Source organism: Camelus bactrianus, chromosome 24 (assembly GCF_048773025.1).
Source record: "Camelus bactrianus isolate YW-2024 breed Bactrian camel chromosome 24, ASM4877302v1, whole genome shotgun sequence".
NCBI classification, from domain to species: domain Eukaryota; kingdom Metazoa; phylum Chordata; class Mammalia; order Artiodactyla; family Camelidae; genus Camelus; species Camelus bactrianus.
This window is the reverse complement of record NC_133562.1, coordinates 15,316,168-15,341,724: the sequence shown is the minus strand read 5'-3', so window position 1 is coordinate 15,341,724 and position 25,557 is coordinate 15,316,168. Positions and strand designations below refer to the sequence as shown.

Genomic DNA, 25,557 nt, shown 5'->3' with positions numbered 1-25,557 from the left:
GATGAATGGCTTAAAGTCCTCCTTGAAATTTCCCTTGGGCTGCTGCTGAACTCTGTTGTTTCTGTCCTCTGTTTGCTGAAGGAATACTTATAAACTGCATAGCTGGCAATATTATGGGGAAAATAGTCATATATAAAATGGCAGAAAAAGGATTGAAGATTATTTTGATTGTAGAAAAAAACCAAGACGTTGAAATTTAAAAGAGGACAGTGTAAACCCCCTCCCTACATTTAGGTCCCAGTGTTAAATTTCATAAAATTCAAAGATGGGCCCTCTCTTTTTTAAATTAATAATATTAGGGAAAATGTTTTGGGGATTTGGGGTTTGTTTTTGTTTTGTGAGCACCATAGAATGAAGCACCGCATGGAATAGAAAAGCAGATTTCATGATTTCTGAGTTCTCTTCCAATGCTAAGATTTCAAGATTATATATATGAACTTTTTATTTGAAGAAAAGTTGAAGTATTTTAATAACTGACAGGAATCTTGTAAATGTAAAATACATTGAATCCTAACATCCCAAAGTGAAGCATTTATTTTTACCTGTTTTGTTCTCTGCAATAGTCTTCCTTTATCCTGGTGAGACTTGATATTAAATGGACTATCACTCTTGAAGCAATTAGTATGCATATATAGATAGATTTCACATCACTTCTTCAATGATGGCATGCAAAAGCCTATGCTAAAAATAAAATAAAATAAAAATAATTTAATGTTGTTTTGCAGAAATAATTTTTAAGTATTCAAATTGAGCCATCAGTATCTTAAATTGTAACTGTGATTTTATCTAATGAAAGAAACTAAATGAATTCATGCTAATGCATTATTGGTATGTGCAGAACAAGAAGAACAAATCATACAAATTTTCCCACTTAATTATTGTGCTAGAAATTCATTGTCATATTATTGACCTATTTGGTCATGCCCAAGTTAATCATGTCTGAACCTTTCCCAGTGGGAAATAAGCTTGTTCACTTCCTGTCTTGCAAGAATATCAACTAAAACTCAGCCACATATGCCTATAGCCCTATCACTGCAGCCCACCGTAACCATCATCTCCAGCAGCGAGACTGCAGTCTGCAGTGAGCCCAGGAGACTTAGTGTCAGAAACTCATCACTTCCTGTGTCCTTTTTTTCTCCCATTCTGCTCAATCATTTGCCACATTAAATTAAACCTAACTCTGTTTGCCAAAGCCCTCCCTGCTTTCTCTTTGCAAGGAGCTCTTCTGAAATACTGAAACAGAGTTTACGTGCAGTAACAGACTAGTAAGCCAGCAACTTTAGTCGCTTATTAAAGTCAAGCATGTGTCTTTGTTTCATGTTGCTAATGATGTGGAACCATAGAGGCCCGAGTATATTTCGCCTGGACGGTGTGGGAGCGAATGCTGAGAGCTCATTACTTGGCTCCCCATTGGAATCCTGCAGGCTTCCGCTCATTGAGGAGACTGTGGGGGCTTTGACAGAATTATTATACTGAATATTTTTAGACTCATTAACTATATCACCAAAGCAAAACATCTCTTCCTTAGATGCAAATGGCTGCAGCTACTGTGGCTTTGCTTTAGTTATTGCAGAAAAAAGGATGAAGCTTGAAAACAACTTAAGAAAAAGACTTTTCATGCCTGAATGTTTGATTTTGCAACTTATATTGGGACTGTGGCTGTTTTGCCACATTTGAGCCACTTGTACAGAAGTGCTGTTTACAAAGATAAACACATTCATATCTCCATATTAAGCAATAATCAAAATCTTTTTTTAATTCTCTGTGTGTCCTATAGTGCATTTCTGGATGTGAAGCTTTGACAATTATACTTTGAGCTGAGGGTTATGATATTCATTCCCAAGATTATAGTGTAACTTTTGGTGCCTGACCTAAATCTAAACTGAGAATGACTATGTAGTTAAAATAATAATTTGGGGGAATAGCTGTTCTCTAATTCGGGAACTGTAACATATGCCGCCTGGCATGAAAGATGACACACTGTCTTAGATCATTACAATACCTTAACACCGCAGTCTGATTTAAGGTTGAAGAGCAAGAAAGGAATTTTAACCTACCTCCGAATTGCCTTGCTCTTGTGGATTTCAGTTCAACTTTAATATTACTTTATTGAGGTGATTTAATTTAGGCTTAAGAAGCCCTGAAAGAAAAAAAGAATATGCATGCCTTAAAATTAATTCTTTAGAGCAAAGGACAGAGGACTACATTTATGGTGCCATTTGCTGTGGAAGCTTGGCTAGATCTATACAGAATTTCATATTTCCAAAAGTAAATTAAGTTTCAGTACTTTGATGTGGAGAGTCTTTAATTTCTTATGTATTACTGTTTACAAGTTAATTTGGTCAAAAGTTTGCCACCTCCAGCACCTAGGCTGAGATGTGTTTTTTGGATATTTAAACATTAAGATTTGATCTGAAATATTTTGTACTTTAATGAAAAAATTGTTGTTTGTGCACTAATATTCAGTGCTTCGGAAGAAATGCCTTTGATTTTATTTGCGGTTCATTTCCCACACTACAGTGCTTTGACAATGGTGACAGTGACTTCATACATCAAGAATTTCTCCTGCTTTCCATGACCGCCAGGGAATCTGAGGGGAATACTTTACATCTGAAACATGTTTTCCTTTGGGATTCCACCATTAGAATAACAGGTCTGATCAGTAGCCCCTTATGAAATGGAACTTCTACAGTGGAAGAGAGAGAGGAGAAGAAAAAATCTTAAAAATCAAACATGTAATAATAAAACTGCAAAACTGGGAATTTTACATGTATATTAAATTTATACCCATCCCTTTTAGAACTTCGCTACCTTTTCATAAGAAATTCCAAGACCCTATTTTCTTTAGTTACCAAAAGCATAAAAAACATTGAATAGTGTGAAGTAGGAAATGTTTAATTTGGATAGTTAGAAGACAGTGATAATGTGGCCAATGTCATGGACTAGTTTTGTGGGAGAGTTCACTTCACTTGGAGTTCCAGGAGGGTGGCTCAAATTCCTGTCAATATCTCTAAAAGAGGTCACAAGACAGAGTATGCATTTTTTTTTTTTGCACTCCTTGCAAATAAGAATTCAAAATATAAATCTTACTACTAATGAATCTGAAGCACTATCATTTATTCAAAAACGTATTGTAAATCTACTAGGTGGAAGGAACTCTCAGATATTAGGTTCAGTAGTGAACAAAATGAACATTCCTGTCCTAGTGAGGGAGACAGATAGCAAATAAGAAGTAAATGGAGAGTGGGGATAGGAAATGTTGGGGCGGGGGTGATTCTAGATAGGGCAGTCAGAGAAGGATTAGCTGAGACAAGTAAAGATATAAAGGACTCAAAAATGCTAGCCATGTGATATTTGAGGGCAGAGTATTACAACAATACACAATACACAGAATCAGTACAGCAAGAACATATCTGGAAGAAGAAAAGGGGGCAAAGGGCTAATGTGAAGAGGGAAAGAGCAAGAGGAGAGCAGAGAGTAACTAAGAGCCATGTTATTTAGAACCTTGCAAGCTGTTGGTTTTGCTTCAGAGTACGATGGAAAGCCATTGAGGATTTGGGGCAGAGTAGTGATAAAAGCTAAATTAGTGTTTAACGGGTCACTCTTTGCTTGGTTCAGGACAGACCGAAAGGAGTTATAGATAGAAGCAGCGAGGCTACTTAGTAATCCAGATAAGCGATTCTGGTGGCTTGGCTCAAGATGGTGCCTGTGGTGATAGTGAGAAGTAGGCAAACTTAAAGATAGAGCCAATAGAATTTTTTGATGAACAAACAAGGGGAGGAAGAAAAATAGAGGAGTAAAGATAACCAGGATGACTCACCTAAGCAACTGGGAAAATGAATTGCCTCTAACTGACAGAAGGAAGGCTGCAGAGGGGCAGGTTTAAGGTATGATATCAGGAGCTTGGCTTTGATCATGTGATACTTGAGATGCATCTGACATCCAAGCAGAGATATCTGTAGGCTGTTGACATACAAGTCTGAAATTCTGGGGAAATGTCCTTGCTGGAGATACCAATTTGGGAATATTCCACATGCAGATAATGTTTATCATCATTAGAGTGAATGAGATAATCTCAGGAAGGAGAAAAAAAGTCGTTGGTGACCTCGATAAGGGTTAGAATTATAATGGAGAAAAAATCTTAATGGAGTAGTTTTAGGAGAAAATGAGAGGAGAAATAGTGGAAACATGAGTAGAAACTTCATTCAAGATGTTTTCTGTAAAGTAAAAAATGAAAAATAAATACTAGACATTGAAATGTGATCAAGAGCAGATGTATTGTTCCAAAATGTTTGTAAACTAACACAAATGATCCAGTGGAGAGGAGGGAACTGTCACATCAGGAGACTTGGAATAACTGAAGAATTGTTGAGACATTGTCCTTTGAGTGTGTGAGAGAGGATGAGACCAGTTGCACAAGCAGAGGGACAGCCTTTGCTAGGCGCACGCACAGGAACAGGAGAGAGAGTCGAGTACACTGGTGCAAAGGTAAGTAAGAGATGGATGCTGAAAGTTTGTGGAAGATGTTTTCTGATTGCCTCGATATTTTTCAGTGAATTGAAAAGCAAGTTCAGTTGAGAATGAGGATGGAGGAACACGTGCTGGAGGTTTGAGAAGAGAAGAGAAAGTATAAGTCATCTGAGAGAGGAGAGGACTTAGCTGACTAAGAAAATAAGTTTATTTCCTTACTTACCACAGTTGTGTACTTTTCTGCAGCCACAGTTAGGGAGAGAAATACAACCTCAACAGATGGATAGTTGTGCCAAGGGAAGAGGCCACCACTCATAAGTATCTATAACAGCAGTAGTGATTCCCATTACATAACAAATAAGAGAACACTGTGAAATAAAGCGACAAAGGGTGATTGAGAGAGAGTGGAGTTTTTATTATTTGTTTCGTGGGAAATGTTGGATTTAGGAATCAGCTGACTTCAGGATGAAGTTTAGGGACTGACTGACTTTCAGAATCTCAGGTACTGAAGTGGAGCTATTTGATTGGTCTAAACTGATTCTGCAGTTGACTATTTCAGGCTCGGAATTAGGAACCAAATAAAAGCCTGTCTTCTCCTTTCTTTCATGAGCTTGGATAACAGGAACATTTTTTCCTCAGATGGGTTTAACCAAGGTTGGAATACAATGAACCAAGCATATAAAGTGTGAAAAGCACAATGTGTTGAGGGTGTATGCAAGAGAATGATTATAATGATTGACAAGGAAATTTATAATGTTAGAATCAAAGGATTGAATACTCCAGTGGGTTTGAAGCACTTTTTTAGTTTAGGTACCATGGAGAATGAGCTGGCAGTAACAGATGAAGCTAAGAGACGGCATATCTGGAATTATAATAATGGATATTATTATCAGAAATGACAAGGTTATCGGTATGATCCCGGGGAAAAAAGCTGAGTAAATTAGAGGGCAAGCTTAAGGAATCAAAAAACTGAGACTCCAGGAAATTAGAAGAATTGTCTACACAGATTTTGAAATATACTGGAATTATAATGGAGTAATATTGGAGCAAGTGGCATTTAGCCAAGAGCTAAAACCTTAAGAAATGATCATTCATGACCTTTGTATAGGCTAGCCCTCCACAACCTTCTAAACACAATGCTCCAGGTGGCTATAATTAACTAATTAGAATTGACAGTTGAGTAGAACCCTATTTACCTACTTGCTAACTCATAATTTCTATTGAACAAAGCAATGAACTTTGTGATTATTCTAGTTCAATTTTAGTCTTCAAAGCTTTTCTGTCCAATTTTATATCAATGAACTACCGTGTGTCAACTTGTATCCTCCCTTTGGGTTTCATCTCATAAACTGTGGATCCAGTATTAGTGGAAACAAGCTTATCTTTATTTCAGAGGCAAAGAGGAATTTGGGCTCAATAATATAGGTCCATATTCACACACTGCTTGCCTAGAGAAGGAGCTCAGCAAAGAGGTAAAATTACTTTTCCATGTGAGGTAAATGTGCAGGATAAGTCCCTTATTCTTTAAATTTTTGGTGCTTTGACTTTTGTCTCTGCATTATCCTGGCTTGCTTTTTATGTCTCCAGCCACCTTTCTGTCTTGTGTAATAGTTCACTAAGTTGTAGAACTAAAATAAAAAACTATGACAACAGGTTTAGAGAAGAAGAATGGAATCCAAACATTTTTAGGACTTAGTAATGAAGGTATCTAGCAGCCAGTTGGATGGGTATGCTTGAGGAACCAGGGAAGACTCATGGGTGACTCTGAGGTTACCCTGGATCGCTGTTAATTAACAGGGTACCTGAGGCTGCCAGTAACCATGAGAGACTAAACAAAATTGAACAGACCTGAGAGAGAAGAAGCTGCATTGTTTTATATGTACATAGTACTCCTTGGTCAGAGAAACAAGCATTGTATCTGTAGGAGGACCTTCTAGCCCATCCCCTCCCTTCCCCCAACCTGTTTTTCCCCCCATTTTCTCTTTTCTTTTGCTCTAGTCAGTGCATTTTCCTCACAAAAGCCCAAAGACATTTACTGATTCCTTCAGGACAGCTTTCTTTGCTCATCTTTCTCCCTCTTATTCGAATGACCTTTTTTAGCCCCCAACCCAGAAGATTCCTTTCCTTTCTTTGGAGGTCTTATTTGAGACCCACTGTGTCTAGAAAGCTATCCTGGACCATAGCATCTAGAATGATTTCAATCCATTTGAACTCCTCTAACGTTCTCTGATATTTCACAAGGGCTACTTTATGCTGCTGGTCATATTTTTACACACGTGTGCCTGGCCTTTGCAGGTTTGAAATGCACAAGCATCGTGTCTCATACAGTGTTGCATATCCCATGTCTCCTTGTATGTTTATGCAAGTATTAGGTGGTCAGTACATATTTATTGAAGGGGAAGAGAAGATTGTGCTCCCTTGAAATTAGGTGAGAAATTTTGTCTATCTACTCCACACCTTCCCTTCAAACTACCTAAGTTGAACTTTGCAATTTGTATTTCTTGGGACTGGAAGTAATGGAGGAATAATTAAAGCAAGACAGATTTATCATATGGTTCTGGAAGTCAGAAGTCCAAAGTCAGTCTCACTGAGTTAAAGCTAAAGTGTAGGTAGGAGCCTCTAAGAATGTTGCCTTGCCTTTTCCAGCTTCTAGAGGCTGCTTGAATTCATTAGCTCCCTCCTCCCAGTGACATGAGCATAGTGTCATGCCATCTTCACTGACGTTTTCCGTCTTCACATAACTTCCTTTGCCTTTGATGCTCCTGCCTCCCTCTTATAAGGGTTCTCGTGACACTGGGCTCACCTGGGTAATCCAGGATAGTCTCCCCATCTCGACATCTTTAACCTAATTATATCTGCAAAGTCCCTTTTGCCATTTAAGGTAATGCAGTCTCAGGAGCCAAGGATTAGAATGTAGATATCTTGGGAAAGGGGGACATGATTTACCCTTCCACTGTGTGCTCTCTCATACCCTCATGTAACAAATGTTGACTTCCGTCTACGGAGCTAAGCAACGTGGTGCAACAATTGGGAACAAAGCAAGCATATCTTCTGCTCAGTGTGCCCAGAATCTACTGGCAAAATTTGCATGTTAAAAAAATTTATAATTAAACGTGGCATAAGCTTTATTAGAGATACTATTAGACCTCTACGGGAGCATGGTGGAGGAAGTATTTTGGCTTAGGGCAGGGAGATGCCTCAGAAAGGGTTCCTCATGGAGTAGTCATCTCTGCTGTAGTGCAAATGTATATTGTACAGTGTTAACCTGGGTTGTTGGTTCAATAGACGTAATAGCTAAAAAATTTTACAATGTATGATTTGTTGTAACTCAAGTGAAAAGAACCCAGCTTCCTTGACACTCATTAAAGACCTTATATTTATTAATTAAATCATTCAAATAGTATTTGTTGAGGAATTTCCATGCATCTGGCCCTGAATGAGGTTCAGGGAACACAAAAATGGGTTTCACATGAACCATGCCCTCACAGACCTAATGGTCTAGCAGAGAAGGCAGACACAAACAACTACCATTGGTCCTTCTCATTTTTAAAATAATTTTACCTTTCTTGTCTCTCTGAAGCCTCCTCATTTTTTCATGATGTCCATTTACCTTTCTCTCCCATTTATGCTAAGGTTTCAAAATTTTCTCAGCTATCATCTTGTGTCTTTTCTTTTTTTTTTTTCAAACTTGCTTCTGAAGCAACTTCTGAATGTCCATGAGCCGTGGCTTAGGAATGCCAGTTTTATGTGTCAGCTTCTTTGTTTTAAATTTTACCTTCTGACTTTAAATTTGACTTGAAACTTGTATGTAGAAATATTCAGAAGGTTTATCCCATTTTATAATGTATTTGAGATACAGCGAGATCTTATTGATTTGATAATCCCACATATCATGTAATGAGCAGAACAAGCTGTCAAAATAACGGAGTGACTAGATCTCCACAAAGCTCATTTAGTCAAAGTGAAAGAAAAAAACAATTGTTTGATTTGACAGTACTTATACTAACATGACAGAAAATATAATAAAATTGGTTCAACTATTACACTTTCATTTATTCCAAGGGCTATGACTAAGTGTCTACACATTGAATTTACAGCGTATGTAGCCACATTTGAGATATGATTTGAGAAGGCATAGAAGTTCCCATTATCTCTGTACTATTTACCACGAACACAATACAGTATCTAAAATTCCTTTCATTTGATCTCCTTTAGTTAAAGCAATAGGCAGAGGTCCTTTTTAAATAAATGGAATAATTAACACAAATCTCTTGGAGGGAATTGATATATGAAATATAGATTGGTTAATTGAAGTACATAGCTCACGTAGGGATGTGTCACAAAAGGGAAATTCAGAGGAGAAAGGGTCAAACATAGAAAAGTTTTATTGGGAGTGTAGGAAGGAGATCAGAAGACTTCTCTATGTAGACTTTGAAGAACCAAGTTGGGAAGCAGCCAGGGTATATAGCATGAAAACACAAGGGACTGGGGCAAGTGCAGTGAGAGAGTTGGAAGGGAAGGGACAGTATTTAACTATTTAACAAAGAAAATAAAGAGTATCTGAGTTAAAATTTGCTTATTAATAATTTTGAGAAAAAATTCTCAAGCTTACATGAAGCTACCTCCTCCACTGTGGACACTACCACCATCTTCTCTTATAAGTCTCGTGGCACCATGTCTTATATCTTTCATAACATAAATCATATTTTGTAACTGTATATTTATTTGTTGCACACTCCTGAAGTCCTGTCCCCCAGTAGGTTGTGAATTCCATTAGGCGTGATTGTCCTGGACTCTTGTTCATGTCTATGTATTCGATGCCTTGAAAATTTATAGGCACACATTAGGTACCCAAGTTAACTGTTTAATTTTTTTCAGCAAAACTATCAAGTGTAATGGTTTAAAGTACAGTATATGAAGTCAGACAGACATATATTTGAATCCAGGCTTCATCATTACATAACACATTATTTATTAATCTTGCTAAAAATCCTACATCTAGCCTATAAAATGATAATAGTACTCATTTTATATAAGAATAAATAAGATATTGTAAGTGAAGTATTTTGCACAGTGCAAAGCATACAGCAAATGCTCAACAAATAATCATTATGATATAAATATATACTATGTAATTTATTATTATTTCAAACAAATAATTGCCCATAATCTAATGAATATAAAATAGTATCCCATTGTATTACTAACTTCCCTTTTCAAAATTACTAATACGCTGTTACTGTTTTCTCATGTGAAGAAATGTCTTTTGGCCATTTTATCATCAGGTTTTCTTATATTGGTATTGCTCATATATCTAAGATTATAGATACATCTTAGAGGCTGGTATTTTGTTAGTTATGTATGTGACAAATATTTTCTCCCAATTGCGGCTTAATGTTTTTTTCATTTTATGGTGTTTTTTGTTGAAAAACATTCTGATGAAGTAGAATTCAAAAATCCTTTCCTTTATGTATGTAGACATTTTCTTAGAATTCTTCTAAATGTTTTAAAATTTACTTTTCACATTTAAGTTTTTAGTATATATAGAATTTACTTTTACATACAGTATAAAGACTTGATCAATTTTTTTTCATAGTTTGTCCCTTCCTCACTGATCTACAATGCCATACACTTTATAATTCCTAAAAAGGAAGGACTTTCAAGGACTAGTAAGGATGTAACCATATCAGATGCCACACATGATCTTTGCTAGAGCCATTTTAGTGAAGTGGTTGGAGGCGTCTGAAGTGTGAAGGAGCTAAAGAAGTGGAAAGAGAGGAGGAGACAAGAGACTTTCAAATAAATGCCTCTGCAGAAGTGGAAATGCCAAGTGGCCACGTATCCTACTGACAGTTCAGTTTAGTATTATTACACTTGTTTGATGAGTCAATTAAGGTTCACATGACACTGTCACCCAAAGTCATATAGCATGCTAGTGCCTAGGTCTGCTTGAGCTTTCAAATATCCAATGATCCGCTCACTACTACCACCAGAAATTTCCAAAATGTGGCAGTACATCTCTAATTTCCTTACTATGTATTACTGTCATTCCATTTACATTAATCATTGCTACCATTGTACTTTTCAGATTTCTGAGTACTCTGGAATTTAGTTCATAATGTTCAGAATGGGATTAGTTACTGATACATTAAAAGCATTGCTTTATTATTATGCATATTTCTTTGATAATATTTGTTGTTACCTAGATTCAGTTAGATACTCTGGTTCAAGCCAAGAAACGGGTTAGTAAATTTTTGGCAACCGTGACAATTTGCACTGTTTTGCAGATTTTCTTCTAATTGCTTAAATCCTTCTAGCCCCAGAGAAATTCTAGATCAGTAACAAAAAGTCAAGACAAGAATAAGGTCCTAAGACTTTTGCGTTCTAGATGTAGTTCATAAAGAAGTTCATCCTTATGTGACCCCTGTTTCTTATAGTTTCTTTCTGTCCCTAGGTTCCCCCCATCCATTGCATGAATGTGTTGTACATTTTCTTTACACTTGCAGTTGAAATTTTCAAATAGTTTAAAACAAATAATTTCAGAAATGGTTATGTTTACTCATGTGTAAATGAAATAAAGTTACCGGAGATATTTACAACTGAACTTGATATTTTTAAAGTTGAAAAATACTGTATTTTTTCTTGAAAATTTGAAATAAACCAGTGAGCTCTATAATTAATCATTTTTGATATAGTGTTTTTATTGTGAATTGATTTTAGGTAAATGCTATTTTGAAGTATCCCCTTGATTCATTTGCATTGAAACAGGTGGGTCTCATAAGACAGTAAAGATATACTGTGAATAATCATCAAAGAAAATTGTTCAACCACAGCTCATAAATGAACACCAAAAGAGCCTGCTTAGGGCATTCATTTGGCCACATTTTAAAATCAAGGGATTTAATTACACTTGGACAAATGACTGACAGGCAGGCAAGGAAATGGAAACTAAGAATATGTTCATCTCTAAAATACGGTGATGGCATCACCTGCCAGTTTTAACCTTCATGTGATTCCATTTTCAACTTTTTAAAATGAGTTACTTTTCACTTGGGCAGTGTGACTTTTTTGTGAGTATTAATTTCTATTGAAATTTTAAAAAAATTTTTTTATTATTGGCTTAACATCTCTTTTTAAATCAGAGGGAACAACAGTTTTAGAATTCAGAATGTAATCTTTCCTTGTAAACTGTTCATTGGAATTATGAGTGAAACTTAGTAATATAAGTAAACAAAATATCTAAATTATTATCTTTATAATTTTTAAGTGAGATATCCATTAGAATGCAGTAGTTTTATTCCAGAACCAGATAGCTATGAAACTAAGAAAGCTAAGTTTTTCAGCTTATTACTGCTAGTAAGTATGTAAAAATATTGGCTTTGTTATCTGTTATGTGTCATAATGTGTTTTATTTGTAATGTATACAAAAGAAACATGCACATATTCATAAAAAGGGATAGACTTGATCTTTAACTATTAACTTTGAGAATTAGTAGTGTCTGTTGCGGATTGGCTTGACTTCTCTCATGCCATCAGGGTTTTTATGTATTAGCAGAGTTTCAAATACAGAGTTTTGAAATGTATTATAACTTACATAATTAGAGTAGTAGAGTAGTTCTGTATTAATTTCCTTAAAGGCCAGCTCCAGGTTTGGGAATGCATGTGACTTTTATTTTTCTTAAGTATACCTAAGCAGTTGACAAAGGAGATTTCTAGAAATGAGCTGTGTGATCTTTAACACCAGTCTGTGGAACGGATTTGATAATAAAGAAATATCTCATTACTTTTGAGATTTGTATAGCGTACATGTGTGGCTTGGTAACTGAGTACTATAAAAAGATCAGTATTAACTGGATTTTGTATATCTGTCATTCCTGCCGTGCCAAAAGTCTGTGGAGTAGTTTGTAATTGCCATTGTTTGGGTTATTACAATAAACAGAACTGATAGGGCTTATGCTGTTTGCCTTGTGAGCTGCTCTTTACATCACTCTGTTGAGTTAAAATTTCAGGCACATATCTTCCCTTATCAGTTCTATTTATCTGTCACAAATAGAGGAAGGCATTATGCTTTCAGTATATGGAACCTTATAACAAGCCAGTCAGAAATGATAACCATTATTTTAATAGTCTTGTGCAAGTGAATGACTTATATGCGTGTTTCTATCTTTCTATCTACCTATCTACCTATCTATCTGTCTCTCTCTCTCTCTCATATTTTTTCAAAGCTTTAAATATGATTTTAATTGAATTACCTAAGGTACAAATGCAAATCTGCAGAATATAGGATTTTTCTCTTTTTTTGTCAATTACACATAATTTTTTCTTAGAGCTGCTTGTACAGTTAGATTATTTATTTGACTATGTTTATAGGTAAGAAGCACAAGCAGATTATCTGAAAGGCTTTAATTTTCTCCCACAGTAAAAATCCTTCATAATATTTCTATTCTTAGGCTGCAGGCTTCTCACCTATGAAATCCCCAAGCTCACTAGCAGCCACATAAGATGAACTTTCAGATTTTCAGATACCAGTGATGAGTTGATCCATGCATACACAGATCCTTCCTTCAGAAATCCTGTAACCTCTTACCATTGTCACACATCACCAGCACCACATACGCACTCCCAATTCCCCACCCCAGTATACTGGGGAGTGATTTCTACTTGAAGAATGTAGAATGTTCCACAAGTCTCGTATTTGTCCTACGTGTTGCATTGATGACGGTTGTTTATTGCAGTGATTGATTAATTTCCTGTTTGAATGTTGCATCTAATGGATTTTTCATGTATATGCAAAAAAAAAAAAATCTGTGTTCTTTTAAACTACCGTCAGATTTTTCAAGAATATTTTTCTTCTGAAAACTCCAAATGAGGTATTGTTTAAAACTCTCTCATATAGTCAAATCTTCAATAATGGCATTGAAAACACGTCTGATAATGGACAAATCATATTCAAAGACAAAGAACTTTGAGTGCTGTCCATGAACTAGCAGTCCTGCCAAGTATATCTTTGTATTTTAAGGGACTTCTGTGTTTTCAGTATTGACTGGTCTTTGTTTTGTGGCAAAACAATTTATAGTTCATTTTCAGATAACTATACATATGGTATTTGTATTTTAATTAAAAAGACTGTTGTTATGTCTGATTCTTATAAGCAGAAATTCATTATAAGGACACTTCTCATTTCCTTGAAATGTTCTCTTTCTTTTTCCCAGGGTTCCTAAATTGCAAAAGCCAGTTAAATTATGTCTTTGGGGAGTTAATTTTTGGCACCATATGCCTCTAAAAATGATTTAATTTTATCTAAAGCATGTTTGCAATGATATTTATGTTCTGTAATGCCCAGAGACAATTTAAGGAATTTTTTAAAGAAAAAAAAGATTAGTCTACTATTGTTTCCACACAGTAATATGCAATGTATGTATAAGCTTACAAAAATTTCTTTTTATCTAGCATAATATATTGTTAATATCTGTTGTTGCCTTTTAAAACTTTGACTTATCAAAGTGTCTTCATGGTAGCAACATGGCTGACATAAATATGTTACTGCCATTTTTCTACAAGGGATCTAATCTTCATTATTTCTTAATAATTTTAGAAAATTCAAATCACAAGAAAAAAATCAATTGTAGTCTAAGGATTAATTTGAGGGATTATAAATAACTTTCTCCAAAGCTCTATTAATCAGTTTTATGTATCCTTGTGCTTTTTCAAACGGATGTTCCCCTAATTCCAGCAAACATAGATTCTCATGCAAATAGGCTACGTATGTCTGTCTTCAGTTTAGCATGAAATAAGTTATAACGTTACTCTTCAACAACAGTATTAAATATGTGAGCAGGGTGGGGGAAAATCCCAAAATTTTTAGCAATCTGTGAAGTGTCTGAAAGTATTCATTTTTTCTGTATTGGTGTAAACTCCTTTAATATTTTGGGTTGTTCTTTTATCATGGGTAAGATGATATTAAGGGGATACCTAAGAAGAATCTTGTTTTACTGAAAAAAAAATTTTATGTTAGCAGATGGGCAGATGTTATAGGATATTTTTTTAAAAAACAGATTACAATAAATTCCTAAAAGTAATCCCAAGTCGCAAAATATAGAGGATACTTTTCTTGCAGAGATGTCAGCTTAGCCGGTTTTTTTAATGAAACAACTAAACATACAATAAATTATAGTTATATGTTAGCTGTAAGTATGTACATAAATATTAGTGATACATTTTTGTGTACCTTTGCCAGTTCTGTGTATCTTGACATTTGACATGTTCTCTTTGGATGATTAAAGCAGTGTAGAGAGATATGCTCAAAACCCTCTACCTGCCTGTTCCTAGTATTATTTTCCTCCTCTTTTCTCAGAGTTAATTACCAGCCTTTTTTAGTGTTTACATTTCTTCTGTGTTTTTAAAACTGTTAATGTAGTAATTAATTTAAAATAACTGTTGGTTTTTATTTTTTATTTATGTCAATGTTATACCAATTTTATATATAATATATACTAGTGTATATCACTTGCAATTTTAATGTATTTATTTTAAATGCTAGGGTTTAAGGTATGGTCATAACACAGTGTATTTTTTTCATTACTTAAGTGTAGACAGATTATTTCCAAATTTTCACTATTGCAATTAATGCTGTAAATGAACGTTATTTTGTTTCCTTGAGAACATATTATAACTGTTTTTCAAAAGCAGTATCTTTCAGACTTCAGCGTATGGTAGGTCACCTTCAGGTCTGTTAAAATACCAATTGCCGGGCCCCAGAGTTTCTAATTCAGTGGGTCTCAATGCTTGTTTTTATAAGAAGCTCTGGGGTGATACTGATCCTTCTGGCCTTGAGAACCACTTGACTAGAATATGTAGATTTAAGGATAATTGCTGAATCAAAGGGAAACTTAACTCCAATATATAATGGAAAATTGCTGTTTAAAGTCTTTGTCTCAAATTATAAACAAATTTGAACAGCATATGAAAGTTCATATTTTTCCACATCTTTACCAATGACTGGTATGAACAGGTTTTTTTTTTTTTTTAATAATTGCCAGTCTGATGAGTGTGAAGTATATTTATTTGTTCTCTACTAAAGACTGAACATGTTTTCAAATGTTTATATAGACCAGATAAATCTCCTTCTCTGTGTGTTGCCTATTTGTATCATTTACCCATTTTTCTGGTTCATCGTTTGTATTGTTTCTCTTATTTATTTCTAGGGGCTCTTTCTATGATAAAGAATTTAACCCTTGTAATATATAAGTATTGCTAATATCTTCTCTAAGCCTGTGGCTTATTTTATTACTCTTGAGTTTTTTTAAAAAACTTGAATGTAATTAAATGTATCAATGCTTTCCATTAGAATTTATTATTTTAATATTTAGTTTAGAAAACCTTCACCACATAAAAGTCATAAAGGTATTCTGTCATATTTTTATGTAAAAATCTTAAAGTTTAGATTTTCTCATTTTAATCTACTTTGCTTTTATTTTAATGTATATTGTGAGTCAGAGATCTAATTTTCTGTTAGATTCTTGTACAGGGTAAACCAATTATGCTAACCTTTCTGCACTGACTTGAATACCATCTCTGTCATATTTCATATTTCTATATTTTCCATGACCGTCTCTGTGGTGCGGCTTTCTTTTTTGATCAAATGATGTTTATCCATTCTGATGCTAGTATTACTCTTAGTTCCTACAGCTGTAAGACAGATTTTATATATTACATGGCAAGTTCCTTGAGCTCATTCTCCTATTTCACAATTGCCTTAGCTCTTCCAAATCCTTTGTTCTTCCACATAAATTTTAGGTCAAGTTGCATGAACCCTGATGAGATTATAGACTACTTTGTGAAATACTGAAATGCCCATGGTCCTCTCTTCCCACATATAGACATTTTATCTCTCTCCATTATCAGTCCTTATGTTACGTTTTCCAAAAATGTTTTTTAATTTTCTCTATAAAATCCTACATATTCTTTAACAGATTGAAACCTAGCTATTTTACATTTTACATTGGATTATGACTGGGATTTCAAAAATTACAATTCAAAATTGGTTATTACTGATTTTTTAAACACTTGATTTTTTTTCAGTGCTGATCTTGTAGGCGAAGAAGTTCCTAAACTCTTATTACCTCCTGTTGGTTTGTAGAGTCTCTTAAATTTTCTATGTAGATATTCTTCCTCTTATATGTATCTTCTTTTATTTTCTTATTGCTTTGGCCAGTAAAATTTTAAAAAGAAGCATTGATTCCTGATATCCTTACTTTATTTTGTCTTGACATGCATAAGAATGTGTCTGAATTATCTCTATTTAGTAAAATATTTGTTGGAATGTTTTGGTTTATACCTTCTATCGGGTTAAAGAAATTTTCTGTGTTCCTTTCCATTTTGGTAGATAATTATTTCATTGTTGCTTGCTTCTGTTCAGTGTTGATTCATATCAACTTCTTTTGGGGATGATTATTTCTTCTTTAATATATTGATGTGTTACTTGAAATATTTGTTGGTAACAAACCATTTTTAAATTTCTAGAACTATTAAATTATAGTCCCTCTATACTGTCTTCAATTAAAGTAATAAGCTCCTAGATGGTGCAAACTATATTCCATCAATCAATAAGTATTTATTAATCACTCTCTTACTACTAATAAATCATTTGCATTTTCAGTCTTTTATCAAGCAATGAATTAGGAGAGCAGTGTTGCCTCTCATTCAGAAAACAGGGATGGTAAATTATTCTCTTGCTAGGCAAAGAGAGAGGAAAAGAAGAGTTAAGAACCTATTGTTACTATTGCTGCATAACAGATTGTGCCATATCTTAACAGCTTAAACCAAAAAAGCATGTATTTTCTCAGAAAGTTTCTGAGGGTCAAGAATTAGGAGCTGTTTAGCTGGGTGGTTTTGGCTCAGGGTCTCCTACAAGGTTGCAGTCAGGCTGGTCAGGGTGGCAATCATCTGAACAGGCTGAAGAATCTACTTCCAAGATCACTCATGGGGCTGTTGGCAAAACAAAAAACCTCAGTTCCTCACCATGTGGGTCTTTCCACAGAGCTGCTCACACAGCATGGGAGCTGGCTTCCCTCATATCAAATGATCTGAGAGAATGAGAGAGAGAAAACCCAGGACAGAAGCCACAGCTGTGTGTGTGTGTGTATGTGTGTTCTTTAGAAGAGAGTCACTAAGTCCAGCCCACACTCCAAGGGAAGGGAATTGCTGTTTAACTTCTTAAAGGGAAGATTATCAAATAATTTGAGGGCCTATTTTTAAAATCACATTTAAATGAACACTTTATATCTCTGACAGTAAATAACAAATATACTCAGCACTATTTTACCCCATTCTTCCCAACATGTCCCAATTGTCCCCTTTGGGCAAGGTATAGCAAGGCTTAACTTTATTCTTACATCCTCCATGATACAAACCAGATCATCCTATGCTCCAGCCTGGCCCTGGAAAATACCTGAGAATGTGGTGCTTTGAAATTTCTAATCTCAATACTGAAAACATAGGAATGGTATAAGGCAATATTTTGGTGCTAATTTGGTTATGGCTAGTGATAATGTTTTTGAAACCTAGAATTGCAGTATCAGTTAGTGTTATTTTATTCTTAGCATATTGTATTGTTTTTACATGCATAACAACAATAAAATAATATAAATCTAAACCCATATAATTAGAGGGCTTTGTGTATTGTAATATATGCATTATAACATGTAGTATTAAGGCCAGGTTTATGTGATATATAGGAGTTAGCACCTGTCATGAATTTATGTAGGTAATCAGAATAACTTGGATTAAAAACAGAATCCATATAATTCGGTGTATTAAAACAGGAAAATAGAGATTCTCTCATTCTTGTAAGTGACAACATTAATTTACTCTATTTTACTGTCAAAGAGTATCACGCTTTAAAATAAATTAATAAATTTCAAGAGCCTAATCAAATTTCATCAGGAGGTATTTTTATCAAACGTATAAATATATACCGTACATTATATGCAGTGCTCACAAATGCTCACAAATTTACTTTATATACAATGTTCATATTGACAGAAGATCACCAGCACCGTGTCAAAATGGACACTGACTGATCTTCCTCTTCATGAGCATGTACATAATGATCACTAGCTCAAAAGAAGTATCAGTGAATTCCATCTTTGGGCTTCCTCCAGCAAAGAGCTCACAAAGCAGGTGTAAGAGCCGAGCTTACCAAATGTGCTACAGATTCACACTGGTCAGAAACCACTGTCAGAAGGCTGTTCCTTCCTTCTTCTATTTTAACTGACTCAGAGTACACACCAGCTGCTTCCTGATTCAGGTTTCCTGACACAGTTGAATATCCTCACTTCCTCTTCTCTTACACAAACGTGAGGGCAATGAAATTGAGGATCTCTTCCCAACATGACTCTTTCTGCTCTAATATGCTTCCTCCTTCGTTTTCTATGAAAATATTCCATTCTCTTCCAAAATTCTTGAGATATTTGCCTGAGGCTAACCAGCAGTCCAGCTCATCTGGCAATGACTCTAAATTCCATTCTTACTTCTAAGTACCTGGCAGGTCCTCGGAGTGCCCTTGCTAACCCCCCACCCACTGTGTTTGTCTCCCTCACTGTCCTTCTGTGTTTCTCTACCATTTTCTCCCTCTTCCCACCCCACCTTCCCTAAAATCTGACTGAGAGGCCAGGAATGTAATCAGTGCAGGAATAAATGATTAAGCCTCAGGAATGTAATCATTGGAATGTTTCATTCCAGAAACATTGGGTTAAGTGAAGTGGAAGAGATCAAAAAACATTTCAGTTACTTTGGTGTTCCAACCTAAATTCTGCATCCACCTGAAGGACTTTTCCTGTCACGACTTAACTCTGTATTGCCTTAATTTTCCCCTTACATATTTTGTGAGTCTTGCATTTACTTGGTTTATTTCCTCTTCTTTCATTAATTAGTAAGTTCCGGGGAGTCTCGTTCACTGCTTCACTTTTGCCACTAAAATTTTACCAGTTCACTTTATTGAGTTAATAAATATTTATTGAGTGATCAACTGTCCACTGACATCTTACAATTAGCCTTTTATCAGAACTGCTTGCCTAAAAGAGTTGTCATCATGGCCAACTCTTAAATCAGCCCTCCTTCCTAGTGCCTCAAATATTTTCCCATATATATTGTTGATCATCTTATTGTCTTTAATAATGTGCACATGTATATGTGACTTTTTTTGGATTCTGGTTCAAGAATGCCTGCAGTTTTTCCCTGTCCTGGTTTTTCTTTTTCCAGAGACCTATTAGCTATAGATTTTTGTGAAATTTTTTAAGATACTACTCTTTCTTAATTAATACTTAAGGAACTTCTCTACTTAGGTAGCTTCAGTTAATGCTCATATATGGACTAAGTTAAGGCCTTTATGGCTACTTCAATCTAGAATACAGAAAGCTGAATAAAATCAACGTACTATATATAGCAGCTTCTCATTTAAGATGTGGATATGGGAAATATTACCCTTCAGTTCACTTTGATTGACCAGCTCCCACTTCCACATGTTGAAATACATCCTCTTGTAAAAACATTACCTTCTCTTTAAGGAGTCCCTCTAGAACTCATCTGTTATTTGTCTTTTGTCATATTTGTGGCTATCATAATAATATAATACAGTGAGTAAACTATCCTGGTGTCTTAAGGAGTATATCAAGATACAGCATACCCCCCCACTGGCTGTCAGAGTTGACATAAAATTTTTTATATTAAAATTATTAAAATAATGTATTTAAATATATATTAAAATATTACAGGAAAAATTTAATATTGACTGATTTTCTTCTTCAAAAAGCGGTGTTTCTATTTAATTCAATAGCCTAAATTATCTGAAATGCCTGTAAACTAATTTCAGGTCATGTGTTTCAGCTGAGCAAGCCGAAATATCTATAGTTTCAAGGTTATCTTTTCTAAGTTAACCTATTAACCAGGAATAGAGGCTTTATTTTTTGTGGGTTTACACACATACCTATGTATTGCTTGTTACAATTCATAATGAAGATAACGATGGTAAACAATTCACATGCAGCACCAGGTAGTTATTTTTTAAATGATTATTTTTAAGTAAGCTCTTTCATTGAAATATGCATGCAGAAAAGTCATATATACACTGTTTGATGAAGTTTTGCAAAGGATGTCTTACCTGTAATCAGTAACCAGATCAATAAGTAGAATATAAAATGGACATGTTTTTATTTTTTTATGAAGAAATGTTTGACATGAAATTTTTGGCGTATGTTTTTTCATTCTGCAAAATACCCTATAAAGAAATCAATGTAAGCAATTATCCACATTACCAAAAACAAAAGGGGTTTCAGTAACAGAATATATTATGGATAAATGTTTTTAAGATTTTTTTCTATTGATTTTTATGAAGCTTATTTCTTTGAAGATAACCTAATTATAACAATTCTGTAATATGTGGCTATGCTAACTGTTGAAGGAGAGAATGTACATTGTCTTGGTAACACTCATACTGTGTATTTTTGTTTGTTTGGTTGATTTTATATTAAATTTCCAAAAGAGAGAGAATGCCTCACAGGAGAAATATTTCTTTCTCTGTATAGATTCCATATTTAAAGTGTCACTTCTAAACATTGCGTTCACTGTACTTCGGTGCAGTGAGATGTTTCTGTGTCACATGGTCAGAGGGAGGCAGATTAATGGGGAGTTCTAGCTGGAAATTTCTTCCCTGTTATTGTTCTCCCTCAGCGGTTGATGGCTAAGTTAATTCTCTTTAGTTTTGTCATGCTCGAAAGCACACATTGCCAAGCAATGGTAAGGCTTTACGAGGGAAAAAAGAAGCAATGGTGTCCATCAAAGTCTTAAAGTTGCGTTTTTAAACTTTGGCTTGACCTGATGTGCCATTCAAAAAAGCTTCAAAAGATTATTTTTTAAAGAAAGTTTCAATATGTCCCGAGGCTATCGGTTTTGAGTTAAACTGGGTGAAGTAGAAATATTTTACTCATCAGCTTTGCAGTCACAGAGTTTGCCTCAGCTAGAACAAAACTGCTGAGGCATTTAGAGAAAATTAACCCCCCATCCTGGCGGCCAGATGTGACTGGTTTCTGATGAATGCACATGAGTGGGCTGAAAAATCAAGAGACTGTGAAATTCCTGTCAGGGCCGTGCAGTGCAGAATGGGCTATTGACTGCTTTCTATATTTCCCTCCATCCTTCTTCTTGAACACCGCCATTAATTTCCTCTCCTACTCTGACTTGTGTTTTTTCCCCCTCCCTCTTCCCTTTAGTTCTGTCAGCTGCAAAGAAGGATACACAAGGTGTGGCAGAAGCACTTCGAACTGGTGGTCCTCTACAGCCAGATGAGGCTGGCCAAGTTCCAGATAGACTCTCAAGAGAGTATTCAGAAAATATTAGCTGTGCAGGTAAGTGATTGCAGGGAAGTAGGAAAGATCATTCTGATCTAGATTGAAAAGCAAATGATGGGTAGTGTGATGAAGCATTAAAACCATATCCCATCAGAGTTTTATAAATTTTTAACCTCTTTAATAAACTGGAATTGCATGAAGGATGAATTCAGTAAGTTAGCACATATACCAGGCATACTTTGGGGAAAAAAGGAGATTGAACTTATTTCTCACAAACCTCAGAACGGATTTTTATAAATACATTTGATATAAATACATTTTTTTCAGATCTTCAGGCTTTACAGATGCCATTTGGCTGTTTAAAAGATACCGTCAGCAGTTGCCTTGTGTTGCTTTTGTGTGAAATCTACTTCAGTGTAAATGACACCCGTGCTTGTTTTATTTAACTGTTTTCTTTCCCCTTGCATTGTTGCAAAAGTCTCATCCTCCTAAGCAGACTTGGAGATGGCTTTACTTGAAGGATAAGCAATTTGGGACGAGAATGTAACTGTGGAACCAGATGCATATGAAATTTCACTGTTTCTCTCTGTAAAAACTTTTAATGGATCAATTGTCCTTATTTTAGAAACCCACAGTAACTATTACATGAAAACTACTTAAATTTTTTCAAAGGAATATTTCGCTATTTGAAATATATAGCAAAATGTATAATACATGACCTCTCAAAAGAAAACATCCACCTCCTTGTTCAAATTAAAAAAAAACAACAGAGGTACCTGCTCTGTAAAAAAACAAAAATAGCAATACCATAAAAACCATAATTTTTATTAACTTGAGGTATTAACAGTACATGCTGAAACTAAGCAAACCAAATTATTTTCTCAATATTTTATTTACATGTTCACTTCATGATACTTTTACCATAATTAAAGAAAAGGATGTTGCAAAGCACTTGCAAAGCTATTTCGAATTTCACTTTTACTTGTGGCCATTTTTGCTATTTTCTTCTGACAGTATATGGATATATAGATACAGATGTGTATCCCATATCTAAAGCATATATATACCTTAACAAAGTATATGTATAAATACTTTTTATATATGCTTTATATATGTACTTTAACAAGGTTTATAGAAGAGTTCTATTGATAATGAATTATAACAAAAATTTTAAATAAGAGGAGAAATTTTAAGTTTTGAGAAGGTAGTGTTTAAAATATGTAGGTTTAATATATTTTCATACAGAAACTTGAATATAAACTGTAATTGCAGTATTTTAGAAGTCAGGAGCGTATGTTTTCTTTAGATATGTCTGTTAACATTTAGTGTATTAAAAATTATAGAGTGGCTATAACCTGTGATTTTCTTTTAAATATTCAAAAGTAACCTGCATCTAATTATTGTTTTGGGAAAATCGCATATTTCTCCCCAGATGTAAACATTCTTTAAAAAAAATGATAAATTCTCACGGCGAATTAGGATGTATTTTCAAATATTGAAAATGTCAGTAGAAGCTATTCAGATATGGGTCAAATGAATTCTCAATCTATAATCTTCAATAGTCCTTAATTTTAATTTTTCATTAGAAATTCACCAATACATTCTTTACCAAACTTGATTTTAAATTACTTATTTTTATGGCGGTTACATACCAGCTGAAATGAAGGGGTAGAAATGAGAGGGTCGTATCAGTAGAAAAACTGAACTGTTCAGCATTTAGAAACACAGCAACGGGCTGGATTGCATTTGAGGAGTTGAGGAGCATAACTTAGTGGATTCTTTTCTTATCTACTGGAGATGCCTTCAATTTAGAAGATTTTAATTTTGGCTTTTAATAAAAATGTAAAAATACAATCTTCAGGATCTTGCCATGAAACTATAGGAACACGTACATTCTTCTGGAAAAAGTCAACTCCAAAACCCTCAACATGGCAGACAGCGCCCTCCATGACCCAGCTTCTGCTGACCCTCCCAGCTTCATCTGTCTTCACACAAGTCCCTTCAGTCATTTTCAGCCACTCCAAAATTCCTACTAATCATGACACTTTCTGTTTAACTCCATCTTCCTCTCCTGTGCTTATACTCTTCCCTCTTTCTGCAATACTCTCCCTTACCGTCCCCTTTAAAAAACGCCTGACTCAAATCAAACCTCCCCTCTACAAAATCCTCCCTGGGTGCTTCCCCCGCCTTCCTCTGCCAGGTGAATTGATTGAGACCTTCCTTGACCTCCTGCTATGCTCTGTTCGTACCACCATACCACAGCTGTATTTTCAGCAGCTAACTCCTTCTACTTGTTGCTAAGCTCTCATTCGTAGAGGATTGTAAGCTCCATTGGGGCTTTAAAACATCAGTGAAAATAGTTCAAATCTTACTCTGTTTTTTAGGATGTGTGGTAGCAAGGCCACTAAGGGGATCTGAAAGCATCCCATGCCTATCTTGTTTTTACTTACTATATCCAATTTTTAATAGGAAAACATGGTAGAGTGACTTAATATGTTTACACAGTGAGTGTGTAGGTGTCAGTCTCTACAGTTTGACTCAATATGACTAAAAGTTGCTTAACAACAAGATGCCTTTGCTCTACTTTTATGATTTAATAGCTTGTCAGTATTGGGGAGGGTAGTATCATAATGATGCCGTGAGGTATCAGTGAACTATTCGATGAGAAAATCATCAGATGAACCTTCTGAAAAATAAATTGTGTTTAACTGATACTGAGTTAAAGCAATACAAAATAGATGTTGAGCAGAAAAAGGAAACTTTGTTTCACCCTTGGGCTTGGAGCAAGTCCTTGCAAGATCATCAAAAAGTATAGCTGTCAGATCTGCAAATGGCAGAGAATCAGGTGGGCCAGATAAGCTTCTGAATTATATGATCAAGCAGGAACTTATAAAATGAACTGTATCTGAAATGAAGAATCAATATATTTGACATAGAAACCATTTATATATGTACACATAGGGATTTTAGTTCACCACAATTTTAATAGGAGCCAAAGTAGGCTATTACAAACTTGGAACCAATGCCGTGTTCCAGCCCTAGCAAGCACATTAGACTTCTTGACTCTGACAGCATATTAGCATATTTTACAGTCCTAACCTCACGTGTGAGCCCATAGAAAGTAAGTACTATTGTTTTATTTTAACATCATTATTTTTCTCTTTTTATGTTTTATTTATTTAATGCTGTGATACTTAATACCTCTTTGGCATCTTATTTGGGAAAAAGACTCATCATTTAAGCGAAAGATTGTGATGTGGCTACGTGTTAATGTGGCAGTAGGCTGAATAAGCACAAATACTGTGATCTGAGTAAAGGAAATGACAGCCCCATTACACTTTTTCAAAAGCTAAGCACCTCGGCAGTATTTTGTACATATTTGAAAAGCATAGTTTAAGGGCCATATTGATACACACAAAAGCAGCAATTTAAGAGTGAAATATATACAATTAGAATGAAATATATACAATTTAGAATGCTTAACTTAATTGTAAAAGACTTTGGAAGGCAAATATCTAAAAGTCTGCTAAATGAAGGTCAGTGCATAAATATTTTGATGAGCTCTAGGGAGAAACATCTGGACCAATGATGGAGGGGTTTGGAAGGTGGGTTTGGGTGCAGTAGGAACACATACTCTAACAAGTGTTGCTGTCCAAACATGGCGCTGCTGATGCTCAGGCAGAAGTTACTGCAGTGGTTGAGGGAAAGCGAACGGTCTCAGAGTCAACCAGAGAGCAGCTGC

At 35.0% G+C, this 25,557-nt stretch overlaps 1 protein-coding gene across 1 annotated transcript in view; it reads left to right on the top strand.

Moving 5' to 3' along the window:
• The window catches only part of CCDC178 (coiled-coil domain containing 178), a 257,715-nt gene that overhangs the window by 208,510 nt on the left and 23,648 nt on the right, over window positions 1–25,557 (top strand). Inside the window, 2 exon segments of the mRNA XM_010946961.3 lie at window positions 12,921–12,998; window positions 21,738–21,872. Of these exon segments, the coding sequence (XP_010945263.2) occupies window positions 12,921–12,998; window positions 21,738–21,872 (213 nt within the window).